At 42.9% G+C, this 21143-nt stretch overlaps 1 protein-coding gene across 1 annotated transcript in view; it reads right to left on the bottom strand.

The window, feature by feature from the left end:
* The window catches only part of gmds (GDP-mannose 4,6-dehydratase), a 222070-nt gene that overhangs the window by 115206 nt on the left and 85721 nt on the right, over positions 1-21143 (bottom strand). The window contains exons 5-7 of the mRNA XM_085385930.1: positions 15082-15274; positions 14004-14108; positions 2064-2191 (exon numbers count right to left, since the gene is read on the bottom strand). Of these exons, the coding sequence (XP_085242056.1) occupies positions 2064-2191; positions 14004-14108; positions 15082-15274 (426 nt within the window). The remainder of the gene's footprint in view (positions 1-2063; positions 2192-14003; positions 14109-15081; positions 15275-21143) is intronic.

The raw sequence follows: 21143 nt of genomic DNA, 5'->3' as shown, positions 1-21143 counted from the left end.
GAAGCAGAGCGAGGAGGTGCCTGATTCACCAGAGCTGGAATGTCGGCAGTTCCCACAGGAAACCTGGAGCGTCTCATGCCAGGGTGCCCTGGACAAGCAAGCGCACGCACACATAAACACGGCTGCACGTATTGGCATTAAGCACAGAAATGGTCAGTCAGACTAACATAACAAGATCAAGAAATGCGCTCAGTGAGACCTAACAGCCAGCATTTTTCTAGCGCAAGAATAAAAGTTAGCCTTGTTTCATATATTACATTATATTATATTATATTATATTATATTATATTATATATTTATTAACTGAGATCATGTAATAATATAGTATTATTATCTGGTACTGTACAAATCAGAGTATTAATGGGATCAGTCATACGTGAAAACTTTACATGTCAGCCGCAATCAAGGAATAAAAAACCTGCACTGCACTCTCGAAATTCACTCTAAATTGCCACAGAGTGGAAAACAGACTAATTTTAATGTCTAGGATCTTCAAACTCCAATAGCTAACACTGCTAATTCATCAAAAGTCTCAAGCCAGTCAGTCACAGATACTGTTTTCTCACATGAGAGCTGGAACACGCATGCTGGATCAGGTGACTCTGAACCCTCTCTTAGTAATGCTACAATGGTCCGAGGCTTGCTGGGGACTTCCCATGATGCAGTGAGTGTTTCTTCTTCAGGCACCTCTTGTTTGTTTTTTTTATACACCACTTTTAATTAAAAAATGAGTTATTATTAATCTGTGACGGAGCTGCCCTTCCTCCAGTCTGGTTCTTCTTGTTAAAAGGGAGTTTTTCCTTCCCACTGTCTCCAAGTGCTCACTCAAAGGGGTCGTTGGATAGTTGGGTGCACCATCCTTTATTTCATCCACTGTGAACCATGTGCATGACATCAAAATACAATCACAGTTTCTTTTTGAAAAACTAACAAGATATGCTTTCATTTTATCATTCGCAAACCAAGTCAGACTTCCTGTGACAGGAGCCAAAAATGACAATGTGCTTACGTTGGACATGACTGATGAGCAGTCTTCCCGTAACCACGCAGTGACTGATGCTTCGCTGACGCCACCGAGGGCTCCCTGCCCCGCCTTAACAGCACGAATCACAGCCGCAACACTCTGCTCTGATGCCTTGACCCCCTCACTGCGCTCTCCTGTTAAACTGAGGTTCCCCGCTGTAACCTCCTCACCTCCACACCCATCTCAAAGAGCACCCCCCACTACCACCACCACCATCACCTCTTAATAATAACACAGCCTGCTGCAAGAGGTCTGCTGTCAGACATGGCAACCCGTCGAGTCTTTCATCTGAACATACACACACACGTTCTTCAACCTTAACCTATCACACACTTTCACACACGCAGGAATGTGTGCTTCCTCACACACACACACACACACACACACACACACACACACACACACACACACACACACACACACACACACACACACACACACACACACACACACACACACACACACACACACACACACGTACTGGAGAGAAACAAAAAAAAACCCCACATACACACAATTTCAGCTCCGTCTCCTTCTCAACGTGGCGACCCCACTGTTCGTTTCACCTCCCCACCCCTCCTTCTCTGCTTGCTGCTGGCACCGTTACATTAACACAAACACAGTATTTCTGTCATCGTCCCCAGGACGCAGCGTTCCCTTAATATCTCTCTTTCTTTTGCAGGCGTTCAGGGAATGGCAAACGAGGGCCTGAAGGGATCTGGGACATGGGTGAGTTGTGGGAAACCAGAGTGCATTCTGTGGCCTCACAGCATGTGGCACTCTCCCTCTCCTCCCGCTGCCCTTCTCTTTCTCTATCTCTGTTTCTCTTTTGGCAGACAATCACAGGAGGCTTCATGCAGATCGCATATTGGGGCCTCGAATGAGCTGGGAAAACATGCTCCGTTAATACTATGTGCACATCTGAACCCGGTTCAACTCCGAGGCAGAGATAGTATGCGTGTGATGGTGCGTGTATGTTTGTGTGTGTGTGTATATATTCCTCTAAGCTTGTGTGTGGTAATGGCGGTGTTTGTTTTACCTCCACGTAGTCGTTGGCATGGCCCCAGTCCCTCTTGGAGTCCAGGTTGCCCAGGCTGAAGAATTCCAGTTGGCCAAGGTGAATCTTTGCCACAGAACGGCTGATCTTACGCGTCACAAAGTTTGCACCTAAAACACACACGTTAATAATGCTTTGTTAGCATCTTTTGAATTCAATTATGCTCCGCGAAGGATATAAATGTAAGAGAGGTTCAGTTTGGCCCAGTGCACACAAAATACAAATAGAAAAGAAAGAAATACAAATAGAAAAAATATGGAGCAGATAAGTGAAGTCAGGGCCTCCTAAATGAAAATAGAATTTAGAGATCCTAGACAAACTTCTTCAAAACAGTCGACCCCACACACAGAAAAGCACACGCGGCAACAGCCTTCCAAACCTCCGCTTTTCTTCCAAACCCCTTATAGCCAAAACAAGAAAAAAAAAGAGAAAGTTAAAAAGTAACCCAGAGTCAAATCAGGTCTTTACCAACTCACATGACAGCCATTAGAGCCTCCAATGATTTTTCTCGCAAATTCACTTTTGGTGACAAATCTGGGCTGAAATCCAAGACAAATCGCACACACGCACACACAACAGGGAAGTTCCAGAGAAATTGACAACCAAACAGGACCACCCTGGCTCTGCTGGTTGCAGTGTCCAGTAAAGGAACACCACACTGACAGCTGATTCATATGCCAGATCACCTGGCGATGCTCCTCATCTGAGCTGACACACATGGCGATATGATCTGTGGCAAAACAAATGAGCTTCTAATGACTGTTTCTGTGCGGCTCGAATGGTTAGAAGCACTTTTGGGTGTTCTGGCGGGACACCGTGGGCCGGTGTCATGTTCTCTGCTCACGCTGTGGGGAAAAAGATGCTGCAGGGAGCCAGCCCTCCAACCCAAATACAGTATTATATCAATAGAAATCAACACTAAATATTAGGGTGTCATGTCTAATAATACCACCATCTTTGTTGAAGCAGCACATTAGCCCTTAAGGAGTTTCACTCTGGCTAGTCTTTCCTATCTAATGTTTAAAATGGAAGACATGTAGAATCTGTGAAAACAATTTCAAAGAAAAGCTTCAAACTTGCATCAAAGTGTTGGTTATTTTTAGCTCATTCAACATTTCTACTGTACATAAATCTCCCACAACCCTGGTGGACCCCTCGGAGCCCTCTTAAAAGCCCCTCCATGCTGTTTTTGAACTCATCATGCTTAAGATGAATGTTGCCTTTTAGGTCAGCGCCCGTCCCTGGCTGTAATAGCACAGCTCTGTCTCGACACTGTATCACTGTTCCCCTGACATGGAGCAGAGCCTCCATTTAGACGCAGGAAAATCCCATGAACCCAATCATGCGAACGCACAAAATTTGTAGTAATTATTTCATAGGAAAGAGACAGCCCTGGGCGGCCTGAGCAGAAACAGACCAGGGAAGGTTAGACACGCTTATTTAAGAAAATACAGCATACTTGTGTGCTGGTAGCAGGTCACATGGCCCCCTGTGTCAGTGCTGCTTAGCCGCCATGTTGAGCTGGAGTTTAATAAAGTGCAAATGAGGATTTGTACATTCACTCTGCTTCCTCTGGATCACACTACAAAACGGAGATCAACGCTAAAAGCCACCTATTGTTCTCAAGTCTATGAATCAAAATTATTGACACACAGATTTTGAAATAGCACGTGTCCACAGAGCATGCATAAACTGTCAGTGGAAACCCCCTTCGATGTCAGGCCTGTCCCGTCTTTGCATGATCATCTCTCCTGGCCTCAGGGGCTATTCTCAAAGCTGGCAGGTCATCTGTTCTGGCAGATACCGCCGCTCCCGCCAACTCTGTAATCATATTAACCAACAATTATTCATCTACCACTGACATATTCATGATTGTCAGCTTTGCTCTCATCTGTATTAGCCAGACAGGTTTTTATCCCATCCCACACAATGTTGCTGTATGAGTTGCACTGTATGTTTTACACAACCCATACTCGTGGGCTTAGTTCGATTTTAGAGACAGGTGCTGCTGCTTTGATTTGGAACAGTTTCTCTCCCCTTATGTAAAAAAATGTTTTGGAAAACTGTTTAATTTTTGTCCTATTTTAGCTTTACTCAATGATAAAGCAACAGGGCTCTGACCCGTCGTCTAGCCATCACGATTTGGCCCTTGTAAAACTCACTCTAATCCTTATGCTCGCCCCTTTTGCCTCCACGTTCACTTATTCCTTCATGGCAACTAACAGATCAAATGCCTTGATTAAAGACAAGAAGGTCAATACAGAGGACAACTGATCACAAGCTATCGATAAAACTACAAAGAACAACAAGTATATATGTTGGACAAGTGAAGTCCACCATATAAAAAAAACACTGGTTCAGCTTTTGCTTTCAGCTGGACTAGACATGTCATCAGCCTTTAGCTCCAGTCATCTGTCAGAAGCTGCTAATGCTAACATGGTGCCACAAGCTAAACGGGGCCCTTCAAAACCAAACATCGCTTCTAAGAGAAACTTTGCCTTCTTCAAACGAGCTCTGGATCTGAACTAGAGGCAACAAGACTGTTGGATTAAAGGAAACTATCTAATAAGGCGATGAAGACACGGGTATGTAAAGAGTGGCAACACGCCTGCAAAAATAAATAAATAATGCAGGTATCATGGTTGGTCAAGGTGCTGAAAGATGATATGATAGATTTTCACAGATATGGACAGGACACAGCTTTCAAAAGATTGCAAGATATTTTTTTACATCAAGAATTTTCATTAGCTGAAGCCCTTTATATAGTGTATGTTAGGACCTGGCAATGTGCAAGGGAATGTACTGTAACAAGAGCCCAGACTGGTAACTGCAGTAAACTGGAAGGCAGGGGGTTGATTTGATCCAACATCCAAGGGAAACTCAAGTTTGCAGGTTAAACACAGGTTGTCAAAACTCTGCAGAGCCAAGCTGGCTCTTAAAAAGGTGGCAGAGATATACAGTATAGCACAGTACCCCAATCAGTAATAAAGTCTATTATTTCCCCCTGAGCACACCTGTAGTCTCCTTGTAAAGCTCACACCTCTGTTTGGAGTGGCTCTGCTCCCTGCCTTCTCTAATTGGTCCAGTGTGGAGCAGAGCATGGACCTAATGGACCGGCCTGCCTGGCCATGGACAAAGCCTGCTCTGTTACTGGCCCGGGTGTTAATGTGTTTCCTTTACTGGCAGCAGCACTGCAGGGCAGCCAGGAGGAGGGGTAGAGGCAAGCAAGGGGGGAACTGGGGGGGCTAACAGGAGGCTCTGAGCCCAAAGGGGGCAGTGGTGGCCGTTTAACCTTAGACCGGCGGAAAGTCTAATAAAACCACGGGCCGTGAAAACTGAGCAGACAGCAAAACCCGAGCCAGAAACTGACACTCGCGCTCTCTCTCAGCCTCAGTCTTACTTAAGCGCTTTTCTTTTTTTCCACTATTCTTTTTCATTTTTTGGCCAGAGAAGCAACAGGAAAAACGTAACACACAGGCTTCGCTGGCACAGCTGGGACCAAGTACGGGGAGGAAAAGGAGGAGGAGGCTGAGGAGAAATGTATGGAGATGTCTCCAATGCAGAGCCAGGCCACGTGGGCCCAGACAGGATAGGGCAGGAGCTGTCAGCTGGGGGCTTGGTTCTGGGGAACTCGGGGAGTGGACTGCGGGTTTGAGGAAATTTTAGCTCGACCTAGGTTACTCAACGGATTCTGTCGTTAGAATTGTGCTGCTAAAGAAAGGTGAATTGTGAAGTCTCATAGTGTGTGACGGTCCAGACCTTACACACCCAGACCTCAAAATGTCTGAGTCACACTCATTTATATTACTGTCTGAGAGCGTATTTATGTGCATTTACTGTTCGGAAATCAACCACAGTGTAATTTATTCAAATCTCTCCTCTGTAACATTTATTCTGAAGACACATTGTGTGGTTGTGGGAAGGCAAAAAATGGTACATTAGCTCTGGAAAAACTGAAAAGCTGAGTAAACTCAAGTCCTGAATTAGGCCAAACATTTATCAAGATGATATTTGCACAGGTAAAAAACACCTACTTCCTTCCTTCATTCCAAGTTTCCTCTTCCACCTTCAGACCTGGTGTATGTTTTCATCACCTTCTAAGTATATTCCAAGATTACTCACAGGATGTTATCGGGTTCTCTATTTTCTTAATGAAAACTGTGGAATGGCTTGGTACCCAGACTCTTAATGAACCACATTGTAAAAGAAGTACTGTTTATAGGTCATATTTCTCTAAAGGTGACCTATAATGATCATTTCCAGTTCTGCATTTGTAATTTTTGACTCTACTAGAGTAGCTCTGCATGAGTCACTGTCCAAAATAATCCTTATTCACCTCACTGGATTCACTGGATCTTAGTTCAGCTTTCGGGTTTATTCTAGTCTGAAAGATACAGTTTTAGCTCCCTTCCCCTCCCTTTAAGATTAGGGTTAAAAACCTTTCCTTTTTGATAAAGCGTATAGTTAGGGCTGGATCTTGTGACCCCGAACCCTCTCTAATAGCACTTTTCCACTAGTACCTACTAGGCTCGACTTAATGCAGCTCCACTGAACTCTGTTTTGGATGTTTTCAATTACAATCACCCTAATGTGTGTGGGTTCATTATATCAACATGGGCCAAAGTCGCACACAAAATATGTGGATAATGGAGGACGGCTAGCAGTTGGTATAACAGATGCTCAGTGAATGGCTTTTTGTCAGACTCCATTGTTAGTCAGTTCCCTTATTGCCAGGTTTCAACAATTGCGGTTTTGATTTTTCGTAAGGGAGATGCTCTCATGACTCATCAGTTGATGCCACATTGCTTGGAACTCCAGCCAAGTAGGTGCTTAAATATGCCTTAAACCAGGTACTTTCACCTAATGGAAAGCCATAAAAACCAAGTCAAGTCGAGCTGAGCCGACAAGAGCAGGGACTAGTGAAAAAGAGCTATTAGTTACATTCTAATAGGCCTAGGCTTGCTGGTGGCTTCCCATGATGCACTGAGTGTTATTTCTTCAGCCACCTCTTTTCACTCTCTGTGTTTATAATCCACTCTGCATTTATTAAATGGTTATTATTAATCTCTGGCTCTCTTCTACAATGTGTCTTTTGTCCTGTCTCCTCCCCTCACCCACAACGGGTTGTGGCAGATGGCCAGACCTCCATGAGTCTGGTTCTGCTGGAGGTTTCTTCCTGTCAAAAGGGAGTTTTTCCTTCTCACTGTCGCCAAGTGCTTGTTCATAGGAAGTGATCTGATTGTTGGAAAAAAAACTGTCTGAAACGTAGTCTGGAGCCTGCACGCTTGGCTCAGAGTAATTAGTACACATGCTGAACTCACTTTTGTCATGTTTAATGAGAGTATCCACCACAGTAACAGTGTATAAAAGACAGAGATGATTAAAAAAAAAATACTATTTCCCCCTCAAAAAGTTAAAGCACAAACTCATTCCAGCTTTTTCCCTAGGTGTTTGACAGGTGAGTCATTTCTGTCATGAGCCTGTCTGAACTGGCCACGTTTCGGAGGTGGAAAAAGAAAAAATAGCCGAAACCTAATTCGGATTGCCGCAGCGTTGTCATAGAAACTCTTCAGTTACCTCAACACAGGGTTTACACACCTGTTTTGGAATTCAACCAGAACTGCAAATCCCATAATCCCACTCCGTCTTTGAGAAATGGCCTTGGGGAGTCAAAGGATTTCTGGTAGATTTCAAGTGAAAAATGTAACCCTTAATATCTATCTCCACTCCCAGACATTTTCGGATTTAGATCAACTCACTAGCCGTATTTACTTCAAAACGAATGCCTACTCATTCCATACCCATCTTCTTTATCTCTGCTGAGTTATGAACAAAATACCTGACTTGCACGAGCACTGAGTGATTTCGCAGGAGGAATCTTCCCTGGGTCGGGGGGGTTGGCCAAATTCCACCCAGACCAAAGACCTGTCAGTGTCTGCCATCACTGTTATTGCACAATTCACATTCTGACTGATCTCTGGAGCCTCAGCCGAGGGAGAATATTTGCATTACATCCAAGACAGGTCATGAGCTCAGCTCCGCCAACATAGCGTCTATTCACACCTGACAGACTGCTGCCCTCGTTCTGGGCTGACTCAACTGACAGGGAGGGTGCAGAGAAAAAGAAATGTGGTGCAAGAAGATTTGGGAATGGAGCTGGAGGATTGAGAAGTCAAAGACAACGAGCAAAAAAGGCACAATTTCTTTTTAAAACTGGGTGTAATGCAACTAAATGAATGGAGTGTGAAAAATCGTGTGGAGAAAGAAAAGGAGAAAGTGAGAGAGGAGTTTATGATACATGTTGTCCTTGAGTTTTAACACTAAGAGCACCGCCTCCACACTGTTGAACCCAGGGTCTAAAATAAAGATGGCGGCATCCAGTAGTTTGACTAAATTAAAATAGTGCAGACTGACATCTTGAGGTTTGCTCGTCCTGCTGCAGGGCCTTGATGGGCCTTGGCAAAGGTTGGGAGAGCAGTGGCGGTGCCCTCGACTTGTGGTGCAATTATGCCACTCAAAGCAAGCACCTCAGTCAACAAGATTCTTGGCTACCATGGTGATCTGGGATAACAAATAGTAATTTGAGGGCGGCGATGGGGATGAGTGAAGGTAGAAACCTCCATGACCACGTGACACATCTGAAACCAACTGAGGCAATAGGGGAAGCACCTTTGTGGCTAAATAGCACAGGCCTGTAGGAGGTGTGAAGGCTAGAGACGAGTCTGTCATCAGTTTTGCTTCGAAGATTTAAACACTGATCCTCACCTGGCCATAGTTCAGCTGATGTTTAGGCTGCTTTCATTCAGCCCACTCTCAACACTACCAATGAAATCAAAGACCCTAAACTGAAAAGTGGCTGCTCCGGCTCAAAAGATACTGCCTAATCCCCTTGATGTCCACTGACCCAGTCGTTCCCATCTTAAGATTTTCTTTGAAAACAACCTTTCCAATAAACGGAAAACATATCGTCTTACAAACCTATTATGCGATCTGACCTTTTGAGCTCAATCTCAACGAAAGGGGGAAAGATGAATCCAAGGCATGTAGGGGCTGAGCGTTGTATATGTATGTTTTTAAGGGGTAGCATTGATTTTGGCAGTACCATTTCAACTTCCCAAATGCTAACTGCTGTTCTCGCCTAACATAACAGTATATTATTCTATACTGCCAAGCATGAACCACAGAGCACTGAGGGAGGAGAGATGGATGGGACTTCCCCAAATAAACCAAAGGATCAGCCTCCAACTGTTGTTGGCTAGTAGTATGAACTGTGTACATACACACACGAAGCAATATTACTATAGTGATTTACTGCACAGCCTTACACCAACACACTATTAATAACTAAAAACCAAACAAAGGTTTCGCCTGCTGCTGTCAAAACTGGATTCTGAGGGATTCAGTGTTTGTTGAATACGCTGAACAAATAAGCATGCGACTGGCTGTTTGCACAGGTTTCACTGCTGATCGTGCTGTTCAAGAGATTGAAGTACTTCACAGTCTCACATGTCAAACTATCTATGGAATCCATTTAGCATCCCTGTGAGTGTTAATTCCCTCTCTTCAGAGGCAGTATGCTGATTGTTTGTTATGGCTAATAACTAGGATAACCAGAAAGGGGCAAGCTGCGGTGAGAACCACCTGGCAGATGCAGACCTCTGTTTGCTTTGTTTCACGCTGGATTTCCATCAGGTTATTTTTTCTTCCCCGACTGTTTGATTCCAGCCTTTTGCTGCAGGACAATGGTAAGCGTCTGTTTGTTGGCAGAACAGTTTGGTGTTTACAGAAATGGTAAGAGAAACCAGAAATGCATTCCTGCAGGGATTAAATCATTCTGAGCGTCATAAGACACAGAACTCCTTTGCATAGTGCTCCAGAGAGGCAGGGCATCTGATCAAAACTCTCCAGCCACTCCCAGCATTCGTTGTCCTGTGTGACACATCGCGGCACACTGTCTAGTGAACAAGACAGGACACTGTTCGGTCAGACGCCTTTAAAGGGAGACTCGGTAAAGGTTGTTAAAAGGAAAAAAATCCTCATCAAAGCAAACGTCTATTTGTTTCTCAAACACAAATGCACACAGATGCAATAGTAATCCGGGACAATGACCTCACCGTGTTTCCTGTGCGTGGGAGGCGAGGTGGGGTAGTGGTGATGTCAGAGCCAGTGAAATTGACATCCTTGACCTCATTAGTGAGAAATTTATTCAGACATGCACGATGTTTGTAAAGAACAGGAGGAGTTACATGCAAATAATGAGCAATCTTTTTTCCCCCCTTTCTCCCATGAGTGAATTAACAAGTTAAGGCAGTTCTATAAAATTCTACAGACGTTTTCAGAAGGGTGTGCCTGCAAACAAGAGAGTAATGCAAAATTCCTCTGGCGATCTGTGGTGCAATTTTTAAAATCACTGGGAAATCTAATTGACATGCACTGATTTCAGTGGATTTTATTCAGTTCCATTTTATTTATATAGTGCAAGTCACAAAAGCAGTGGTGTCAAGGTATTTCACATTGTAAGGTAAAGACCCTGCAATAATACAGAGACAGCCCAAACAATCACACGGCCCCCTATGAACAAGCACTTGGCAACAGCGGGAAGGAAAAACTCCCTTTTAACAGGAAGAAAGCTCCAGCAGAAACAGGCTCTGGGAGAGGAGACAGAATAAAAGACACACTGTGGAAGAGAGATTAACAATAACAATGATTTACGTGCAGAGTGGAGTATAAACACAAGAAATTATATGCTTTATCAAAAATGTTTTAAGCCTAATCTTAAAAACAGTGAGAATGTCTGTTTCTCAAATCTCAACTTGGAGCTGGTTTCACAGGAGGGGGACCTGACAGCTGAAACATCTGCTGGTTTTATGTTTTAATTGTCAGCCTAACTGTCAAGAAGTTTTCTCTTATATCTTTCTCTGGATGGTCATTTCTATATTTATCCAGAAACTATAATACAGTAAAAACATCTATATAATGCCTCACACTGCAGTGTTAGCTGTAGCGTGACACAAAGCGGTGCCTTACAATGCTCAGATTATTGTTTCTGTGATGAGTAATATGATATTCTGCAACAAAGTCATCAGGTACTTAGATACTTTTTTAAACAACCAGTCCATTAATGTTAAACAGGTCAGCACATTCTGCTGTTCCTTTTGTTGTGGTTAAGGTCACCTAGTGTGATGAGAGAAAAGACGGCTATTAGATTGTAGAAATATTTGCATTATTTTTTCTGGAGTGATACTAATGGCCTGGCTTCTTTTGGTAAAGCTGTTGCTTGAAGGTAAATCATAAAACCTATTGCTCATGTCGTGGAGGGAATGCCACCAATATGAACTCGCAATGCAATAATATAGTGGGCTGCACAACTTCAGGATAAGCTGACTTCAAAAAGGTAACACTGTAATGGAACTAGTTACTTTTGCACTATGGTTAATTCCCTGAACCCTACATTCTGGCTACATTTACTTTCTCAGTTCCCATTTAATCAGTTTAGCAGTTAGGTATTTCACACCAGTGACTGACAGTACAGCCTTACCCTTGGACAGTGATAAAATATGCCGGGGGGGGGGGGGGGGGTGTTTTGCAGCTCAAAGCACCAGTTTCCCCCAAACAGCAGCCCTCCTGTGAGTGACACAGTGCACAGCCAAACGCCCCCTCAATGTGGCAGCGGCGGGGTCACGGCGGGCCCCGGGGGCCTGGGTAAACACTGGCCGATCCAGCCAACACATGCTCCACACTGGGTTGTGCAAGGCAGCCGTGGGACATCTGGCCACATCACAGCACTGCGTTCCTGCTTTATGAGCAACAACAGCCATAAGTTTGACTAGAATAGAAGTGGCAGAAGTAAACCCAGTGGCCCGCTGCAGAAAATGCTGACTGTGGGGAAGGGAGGCGAACGGCATGGGATAAAGCAAGACGGAGAAGGACAGGGGAAAGGAGTGTGTGTGGAAAGAATGGGAAGATAGAGGCAGAATGAGCGAAGCAGGCGAGAAAGCTGACCATGAACAAAAAGGCTCACAGTGTGTTCACAAGGAGAGCACCGAGTTTTGTCCTTATAAGGTTATTATGCATGTGTGTAAGAAAGGACGCGGCACAGGATGTTCACATAAATGTCTTTAATTCACAATTCAAAAGTCTCCATATTTTAGGCTTTAACAGATGGTTATGTTTGTCACCCGGAAGTGTATTTTAAAATGATGTCCATGGAATAACTATCTTCAGAGGTCTGAGCCAGAGGCAATTTTTTTGTTTTTTGCTTCATTAATAACATTTTTCTTCAGCACTATTTATCCATCCGTCTTGCTCTCATTCAGCCAATTCCTTCTACTCACACAACACACCGTTTCAGTTTCAACAATATCAACTAATTCACCATTACAAGACCCCAGTGGTGAGCACGCCATCATTGCTGAACTGGCTGTAACCTACACCAGTTCCCACACTTATCTATCTGCGGTAACCCATTAGGGTTTACTGGATGACCCCCGACCTCGGTTGAGGTCGTGGCCAGGGCCTTCATTAGGGAATAAATCATAAACACCTGAGCAGCTGACCTGGGCATGGTGCTGGGGCTGCAGTCATGTGGTATTCATTTGGAGTCGCAGTGGCGTGTAAATCGCGTTAAACCAGTGCCTGCGACCCTCAGGACTCAGAGCACATATTAAAAATGCAACTACAACCCACTCACTATGTGTCAGAATGTGTGCAACAGTGTGTGTCAGGTGGTTAGGAAACCTGGCTGCACGGTGAATGAATATGGCTTTATATAGAGCATGTAATTCAAGCTTTTTACACAATCCAACAATGGCTCACCATCGGTTCTGCTGCCTTTTTGTTGGCCCAACATCTTACTTAGGTAAGAGGAGTGACGTCGTGTTTTTGATGTGACAATTGCTGTTAATCAATCAGCCATTTACTACAATACTGTTCTATATAAACTCAAGATGACTCTTTCAATATAAAGAAGGTAAACTATGAAAGTACAACTTTACTTTAGGACTATATTTTTTGGGGACTGAACATTGTTTACAGAAAACGCTACAAGGGATGCGGTACTGTATTGTGCAAAGGTCTTGAGCCAAATGTTATTTCTTCATGTTTTGTTTTTCAGTTGGACTTTCTTGTCCTATTTTGTTTGAAACACGTAACAGACAACTTAGCAAAGAAACAAATTGAAATTGTATCTTTAGCCACTTTGTCGCCTTTCACAAAAACACAAATTCCAATTTCTTTAGCTGAATCTAAAGAAAAACTGACAGACATAAAATAGTATTTTTCCACCAACAGAGATCCTAAAGAGCCATTACGCTGAAGTGTGTGCAGGGTGTCCTTAAAAATTTGATGAAGCTGGGAAGCTGGGGGTCAAAAGAAGGACCTATCAGCAGGGTGGCTGTGAAGAAGCCACACTTAAGGAATGGAAACGTGAAAAGACTGAGGTTTGCCAAAAACTACACAGGAAATAGCCCCAAAATCAGTGGCAACAGGTCTGATGGAGTGATGAATCCAAATGTGAAATCTCTGATGAAATCTAAAGCAGGAAGTCATGAACGCATTTGATTGTCAACAACTTCAGATTTTCAGCATGACAATGATCCCAAACTCATTACCAATCCAGTTAAAGCTTACCTGGTTAGAACAAACACACAATGGTTGATTCTGTTCATTTGGACATAGCGTTTAGAGTGGGAAAAACGTTTCGTCACTCATCCGAGTGAGTTAAATTAGAGTTTTAATATAAATATTTATAGCAAGAACAGAACAAAAGACTACAAACTCTTTTTACCTTATTCATTGCATTCCATGTACATTTCTGCACATTTTAATAAAACACTGGACCCATTTCCCACTTTTTGAGAAAAAATACAAAGAAAGCTCAAAACTTTTGCACTGTAGTGGTGGATTGTGGTGCTTGTCACTTACCTCTCCTCGGACTTTCATGGTTAAAGAGGATCCCGTTGACAGCAAACATGTTGTAGGCCTCTCGGAAGTTCACCACAATCCAGTAGGCATAGAGTTTAGCAGCTCCTGAGGGCAGAGGGAAAAATAATCAGTATCAATTTTATATCAATTTAAATTAAATTTATGGAAGGAAATGTCACTTCAGGAAAACATAAAGCCATTTTTATTCTTTGGATACTTTTCTACACTTTATTTGCATAACAAGTCAGAATAAAAAGATATATAGAGTGAATCTTATAAACAGAGACCTGATCTCCTCTAAAAGACAAGCTACATTTCATGGAATACAACACGCATGGATCATATTTTGAAATCAAGAGCTTGAAGTGCAGATTCCTGCTGATTGAGTAAAAGCAGGCTTGTACAGAAAGTTCTCCCCATTTTCCTCCTCCCTTCTCCTACGACGAGTAGAAGAAACAAGGCAAATGAAGGGAGGAGCCTGTTGATTAAGCCATAGGTCAGGATGTACAACTGGAGGTGAAGGGAGGTCACCATGGTGACCACCGCCTCCCCTTCCTTGAGTCTAATTAATAAAGGTGCAGCCCTTCTTGAGATGGTATGCACCTCCCATGCAGCTTCAGACTGAGTGCTGACAGATGCGGAAAGTGTCAGTGAAGAGACCATTTAGACAACATAGAATATGAAAGACACACGTACGGCGTGTGTGTGTGTGTGTCCGTACGTTGCATGCATTGAAAGTCAGTGTTGAGTGCTGTGGATATAAAGGTGTCTTTGTTAAAACGAGAGCTACTCCAAGTCAGACGGCTGGCCTCGGGGTGTGTGTAGAGCTCAAACGCAGTCTAAGAACTGAAGCCCCCCTCTATTCATTCACTCACACACATGCACACACATACACGCACTCCTAGAGAAAGAGAGAGAGAGAGAGTTCAAGAAAAAGTGGAGAAGAGGCATCAAGTAATCTCTGTTTGTATGCCCTTACAAGGCCAAGTACAAGTGTCTGACAAATGGTGAGAGGTAGAGAAAGTAAGGAAATCCTTGTGTGTGTTAATGTGGATGTCCATCTGCACATGAGTCTTACCGTAAGGTGAGCGGGGGTAAAAGGGAGTGGTCTCCTTCTGAGGGATCTCCTGGACTTTGCCATACAGCTCACTGGTGGATGCCTGGTAGAACTTGACACTGTTGGTGAGACCACATGTCTTTATGGCATCCAGGAGGCGCAGCGTGCCTACACCGTCCACATTAGCTGTGTACTCAGCCAAGTCAAAGGAGATCTTGAAAAGAGAGAGAAAGAGAAAGGAAAAATGACACGTCATTAAAGCAACTTAGTGGAAAAACTGCTTCTAATAGAAACTGATTTGCATTTTTGGTTGACTGTACAAAGGAGCTGTCAACTTTGGATATAATATTTGGGGTCAAGTCTTTTTTTTAAATTTTTCGCCAGTGTGACCTTAGATTTATAACCGGAAAGATTTTCTTTTTTAATCAGTCAAACTTTGAAAAAGAAAATACCAGAGAAATACTTTTGTAACTCAGGTATACAACCAAAGAGGAAACTGTGACATAAACGTACACAACATCATATCACAGGTCACCCTTCATACACCATGACACCCATGCAGTGTTGTACTCCATCTCCCAGAATTCCTGTTTCCAATATGAAAAGCCAAAAGCAGGGGACTTAACAAAGACTTGGGGGGAAATTAAGTTTAAATTAGAAATGGCTGTGCGCATGCATGTTTGTGTGTGTGTGTGTGTGTGTGTGTGTGTGTGTGTGTGCGCGCCCCAGGTTGGCCTCAGGCTCCAAATCAAGCGTGATGGTTAAAAGCGTGCCAGTTAGTGGTCACCACACCTGGAGTGAGTGGCATGAGCCAGGTCTGTATGGAGGAAACGCTTTGGCCCTTTAGTGCTTTCACACCAGTGCTGCACACACGGCCGGATAAAGACCCCTTATTTAAAACGGGACCTCGGAACACTGGGCCTCTATTCCACTCACAGGGCATACACACTTACATATAGACACACTCACAGAAACACAAGCAGTGAGCAGGTTTGATCAGGTTCAATTACACTCCACAACTCAGTGTAATTACCTGTGACGCTTCACTCACGCTTTGACTTTGCATTCTGGCATTTGGTTATATTTACATCATTTACAAGAAAAAGTGAGAGGACGCATACTGTACATTGTATAATGACATTTTCAGTTACCCTCGTTGACAAGGACATCAAGTGGACAGAATAATAGCAAAAACTGAAGCGTCAGATGGTCCAGTTCAATACTTTTCTCTTTGACACTGACAACAAAAGATGAATTTTATGATCATAACAACTTTAAGCCATTGTATGATATCCACTTTGCACAGAGGAATATTTGACTAAATACTGCAGTGTTTTTGTAGCCAACTACAGCTTGACCTTTATCAGTCTACAAATTTAACAAAAGCAGCCAGTGCTCAAAGCATTGGACACTTAAAAGCCTGGAAAAGTGTTACTTATGAGCCCTTTAAGAAATTACAAAACAAGCTCAACTCCTCGAAGCAACAAACAAAGAACTGAGTTTGCACAGTAGCATAAAAGAGCACAAAAAGACAGGGACATTATAAGAAAAAACATCTATATGAGACATAAGATTTAAGAGGGAAAAAGTTTTGAAACATTTTAAGCACTTTTCATGAGATCAGATTGGTGATTCCATGCATACAATTTTTATGTCCCAATGACAACTAAAATGAAATGAAATTCTATCAGGCAAAGTCAATTTACACCTACAGGCCACTCTTTCAAGGATGAGGATGTACACATCCTGGACAGGGAGGAACGCTGGTTTGAGCGTGGAGTCAAGGAGGCCATTTACATGAAAAGGCAAAGACCATCTCTGAATCGAAGAGAGGGCCTAAAGGTACATCTTTCACCATCTGCAAAGCTGTGATTGCAGCCATTCCCCAACTCTCTGTCAGTGGTACTTATGGCCATTGATCAGTGGTTGCTGATCAATAGTCATGACAATTTACATATTAATGATTAAGGAACTGACCTCACAGCCCATTGTTCATTCAGTGGTGCTAGTTTCAGCCATTGTGCAAATGTACTGTTTATAAGATTGGGGAAACCTGCAGTCAGGTGAGACTGAAGAAATCACTTGGATGAGTGACGTCCAGATGAACAGAATCAACCTTTTGGGGGTTGCTTCCAAATAAGTGCCCAGAGGCACTTTATGATGGCTGCTGAATAGTGAGACTTGGAACTAAAAGGACGTTCTGTGTTCAGATTCAGATTTGGATATGCAAAGCTCCCAGAAGAGCTGCTTTAGTGCAGAGAAAGAGTAAACGTTATGAAGAGCAATAGAGGGGCTTTCTTTGTAAATCTGGACAATCATAATGACGAGACAGATAAATATACTGAAAATATGAATCGGGAGCAAATCCAAGAAGATATCAAGACACTTTTACGGGGCTTCCCCTCCACCTTGGAGACTACACAAACACACAAAAATGAAAACTTAAGCACAACAAAAGGAATAAAAATGCAAAAGGGTAAATGATGTTAACGTGCACACCATAGAGAAGTACCTGCTCACACTACTTCGACCTTGTAAGCCATATTTTCTAAGACCTACTTTGTGTGCAAGGTTGTGGTGAGTGCGTGTGCACACACACACACACACACACACACACACACACACACACACACACACACACACACACACACACACACACACACACACACACAAACCTTGTATCAAAACCAGCTGAGAGGGGCAGGGTCCAGGATGCCTTGACAGCTTAAATCAAACAAATTGCCCTAATGCCTCCATTCTCTGTCATTATGTAAGGCACAGCCTGAGCGCTGATGCTTTAAAGGCCAGACGTTTGTGTACATTGCTATATGTGTGTGTGTTCGTGTGTTCTGTGGGGGGTGGGGGTAGGGGGTTGCTTCTGGGCCCCTCAGTCGACCTGGCAGATATTGTTCTTTCTGGGAAGCGAGCCAGGCCCTGTCAGCATTGGGGGTCCACAGCCAAACAAATATCCCGTTTAAAAAGCTTCTAACTGTCCAGGATATATTTGCAGTATTTGGTGGTTTCATTTCTTTCCTGCTCATACAAGGTTTGTTGAAATGTGTGCTTCAGACTCGGGAATGTGACTCCAGACGTGTAGGTGTGTGCGCACTCACGTATAACAGAGTGTTGGCGTGTGTCTTGACAGATGTATATGTATATGTATTTATATATATGAGCTACATTTATTCAGCCGTGGCCTTTCTGCATACCTGCAAGGCCTTATATACATACATATATACACAACAGTGGAGGAAGCATGTAAAGTTCCATTGTCCATTTACAAATCCAGGAACACATCCATCACTCAACAATTTAAAATAAAAATATCAATAACTTTGTATCATTTACTTAATTTTTTACACACATGGAGAATATAGATTTGAAATGTTAGTAGTTTTATATCATCACAACATTGTTCATTATTAGTACAATAGAATAAAAAATTTTAAAAAAGCAAACCACACTAAAGACCAAACCAATTTGACATCACCTGGATAATTATATCAGGTTCAGAGTCACCTGATCCAGGCCCAACTATAAGAAGAAGTAGTAGTAGCAGTAATAGCAGTAGTAGTAGTGGTGGTGGTGGTGATGGTGGTGTTGTTGTTTCTGTGTGTGTATTTAAATAAAATGTAGGACATGGGGAGATTCACACATAATGTGTTTGGGTGGGTGATCTGTGCTGGCATGTTCATCATGCAAGCAATCACAAACTTACAGCGCTTTGATTGGCCCTTAGCATAAACTAGGCTAGATGCGTGTTACCAACTTTATCTATATTCAATAATCCACTTCTTTGTGACTTGACAAATGGCAGCTTTTCTACCATAATGCAAGTAATGTAATATACTGGCATTTAAACAAGGCTTTGTTCACTCAAAAGTGCTTTAACCATAACTTACATTTTAACCATACGCTGATGCAGCACTATAGTCTGTATACTTTAAAGACTTCATTTACCTCACCTCCATGATCACTTTAGAATCACCAAGTAACCTCATATCATATCTTTGGAAGCCGGATTATCTGGAGGAAACACAAATATATTATATTCCAGAGACAACAGTAAAAATAAGTGAAAGTCACCATGAGTGGACAGCATTCTCACACGCTGACAGTGTGATACATCGCTTCTAACTGCAAGCAACCAAATAAAGAAAATCACTGCGATGCCTTGGAGGTGGAGAGAACAGAGAGAAGGAGAGGCCGGTATGAAGCATGAGTGGAAAGAAGGAGAAACAGTAGAGAGAGAAAGTGTGTGTGTGCGTGCGTGCGTGCGTGTGTGTGTGTACATGGTGATAAATATGGGTGGGGGTTTGTGGAGAGAAACCACAATCAATTACACCTTTACTCATCACATTACAGGCCAACTGAAATTAGAGCAGTCGTGTGTTAACAGAGCAAAGACAAACAGGCTAAATTCCCTCCAGCAGAGGGAGAGGGAGAGAGAGTGACCTGGAGACCCATGTTCTGACAAACAGATCAATTACAGTGCTTTAAACTACCATCATCAGCTTTACGAAGCCACTACTCCATAGAAACATCCTTTTGCACGGAAACACAAAGTCTTGATGGAGTGCTTCTTCCTCTCAGTGTTTATAATAATAGCTGGTGGCTAATTTTAGCAATTGTTTCCCTCCATCCACAATCATTTTACATGTAAACAGTCCCCTCATTCTTACAGGCCAGTCTCAGTCCCCCTCTACCTTTTTCCCCATTATTAGCTGGATTATAGACCAGGCTGTTTGATATCATTCAGCTGCTTCTCCATAGAGGAACATACTCCAGTTGCACCATCTTGGACTGCTGCTGAAGGTAATTCTTCACCTAATGTGAAGATCCACTGTAACCTGAACCTGCAACCGTGGAATCGGTAAAAAACTGATTCATGTGCTTCTGCACTAAGCTCAGTGAGGCCGCTGAGCCCAATGCAGTCCAAGACAGCAGAGTTGGAGTTCATCCACAGGATAAGAAACTCTCTGGAGAAGCATGACATGTATTTTACTCCACTCCGCTAGGTAGATTAAATATTTAAACAGTGGCTATGGCTCAGGATGCAAAGCAGGTCATCTAGTAGTCAGGAGGTTGGTTCGATCCCCGACTGCTACTGTCACTCTTTTTATAGCGCAAATGTCTGCACAAATACACCTATATAACAAAAAGTACTCGCCCTGCCTACTGTTTAAACAGCAGCATTTGTCCAATGGTCAAATTAGCTTCAAAGACACCTCATGACATGGATGAGTAAAGGCAGGAGTCAAAGTCTAGCTTCTCTTGAGCAGTTTGTTTCAGCTCTTAGCAGTTTCATTACCATTTCATTTGATTGTTTATTTCATTATCACCATTGGCACTTAAAGATGTAATGCTTACATCCTTAGAAATAAATACAGCAATATTGAAACTTTCTATGAGCCAAGCAAAACTAGGGTTGTGACATTGTGTGTAAAGAGAAGAAAGCATGACAGATGAAGAACTGCAGTGGAACAAAATCGTGGGGGGAAAAAAAGCATCAAAGTGTTGGAGATATAAATCACTACTTCTGGTCAAAACTCCAGACTCCAGAAATTTATGATAATGATGGTGAAAAATCAACACTAATCTTCACAATAAATTGTTCAGTTGTCATTCAGACAGCACTGAAGTGGTGTTGTTGTATCATAAAATCATTTGAAATTACTGCACAGTTTTCCATGATTGCGTAATCTTGTGACGGTAGCCTAAGCTACTGTTGCTGTATGCGGCCCCAAACGCTCTCCAAACAGAGCCCTCATCATGTGTTGTGATAAAACTTGAGAGAAACGCCTCCACCTCTAGTCCTGTCTTTTTGTGCGACTCTGTCTGTGTATAAACACACACACCTGCTAGAAAAACAAAAGTGCTATTTTTTTCCCCCTTTCTCTGTGCCAATTCGCCTTTCCCCAAAACGTAGACACAATAGAGGTGAAAAATGCCGGGAGAGTAAGATACACAAAGTGAACAGCAAGAGACAAAGGCGCGGATGCATGGCACTGCATCATCAGGCTGGAACGTGTTCGCTCTTTGCTCTGCTGTTTTCTCTCAGGAAGATGATCAACGATCAGGTA

Source organism: Rhamphochromis longiceps, linkage group LG17 (genome assembly GCF_057381845.1).
Source record: "Rhamphochromis longiceps isolate RC_006_pf linkage group LG17, R_longiceps_female_GT1.1, whole genome shotgun sequence".
NCBI lineage: Eukaryota > Metazoa > Chordata > Actinopteri > Cichliformes > Cichlidae > Rhamphochromis > Rhamphochromis longiceps.
Note: the sequence above shows the minus strand (reverse complement) of the source record. Positions and strands in the feature narration are given on the sequence as shown.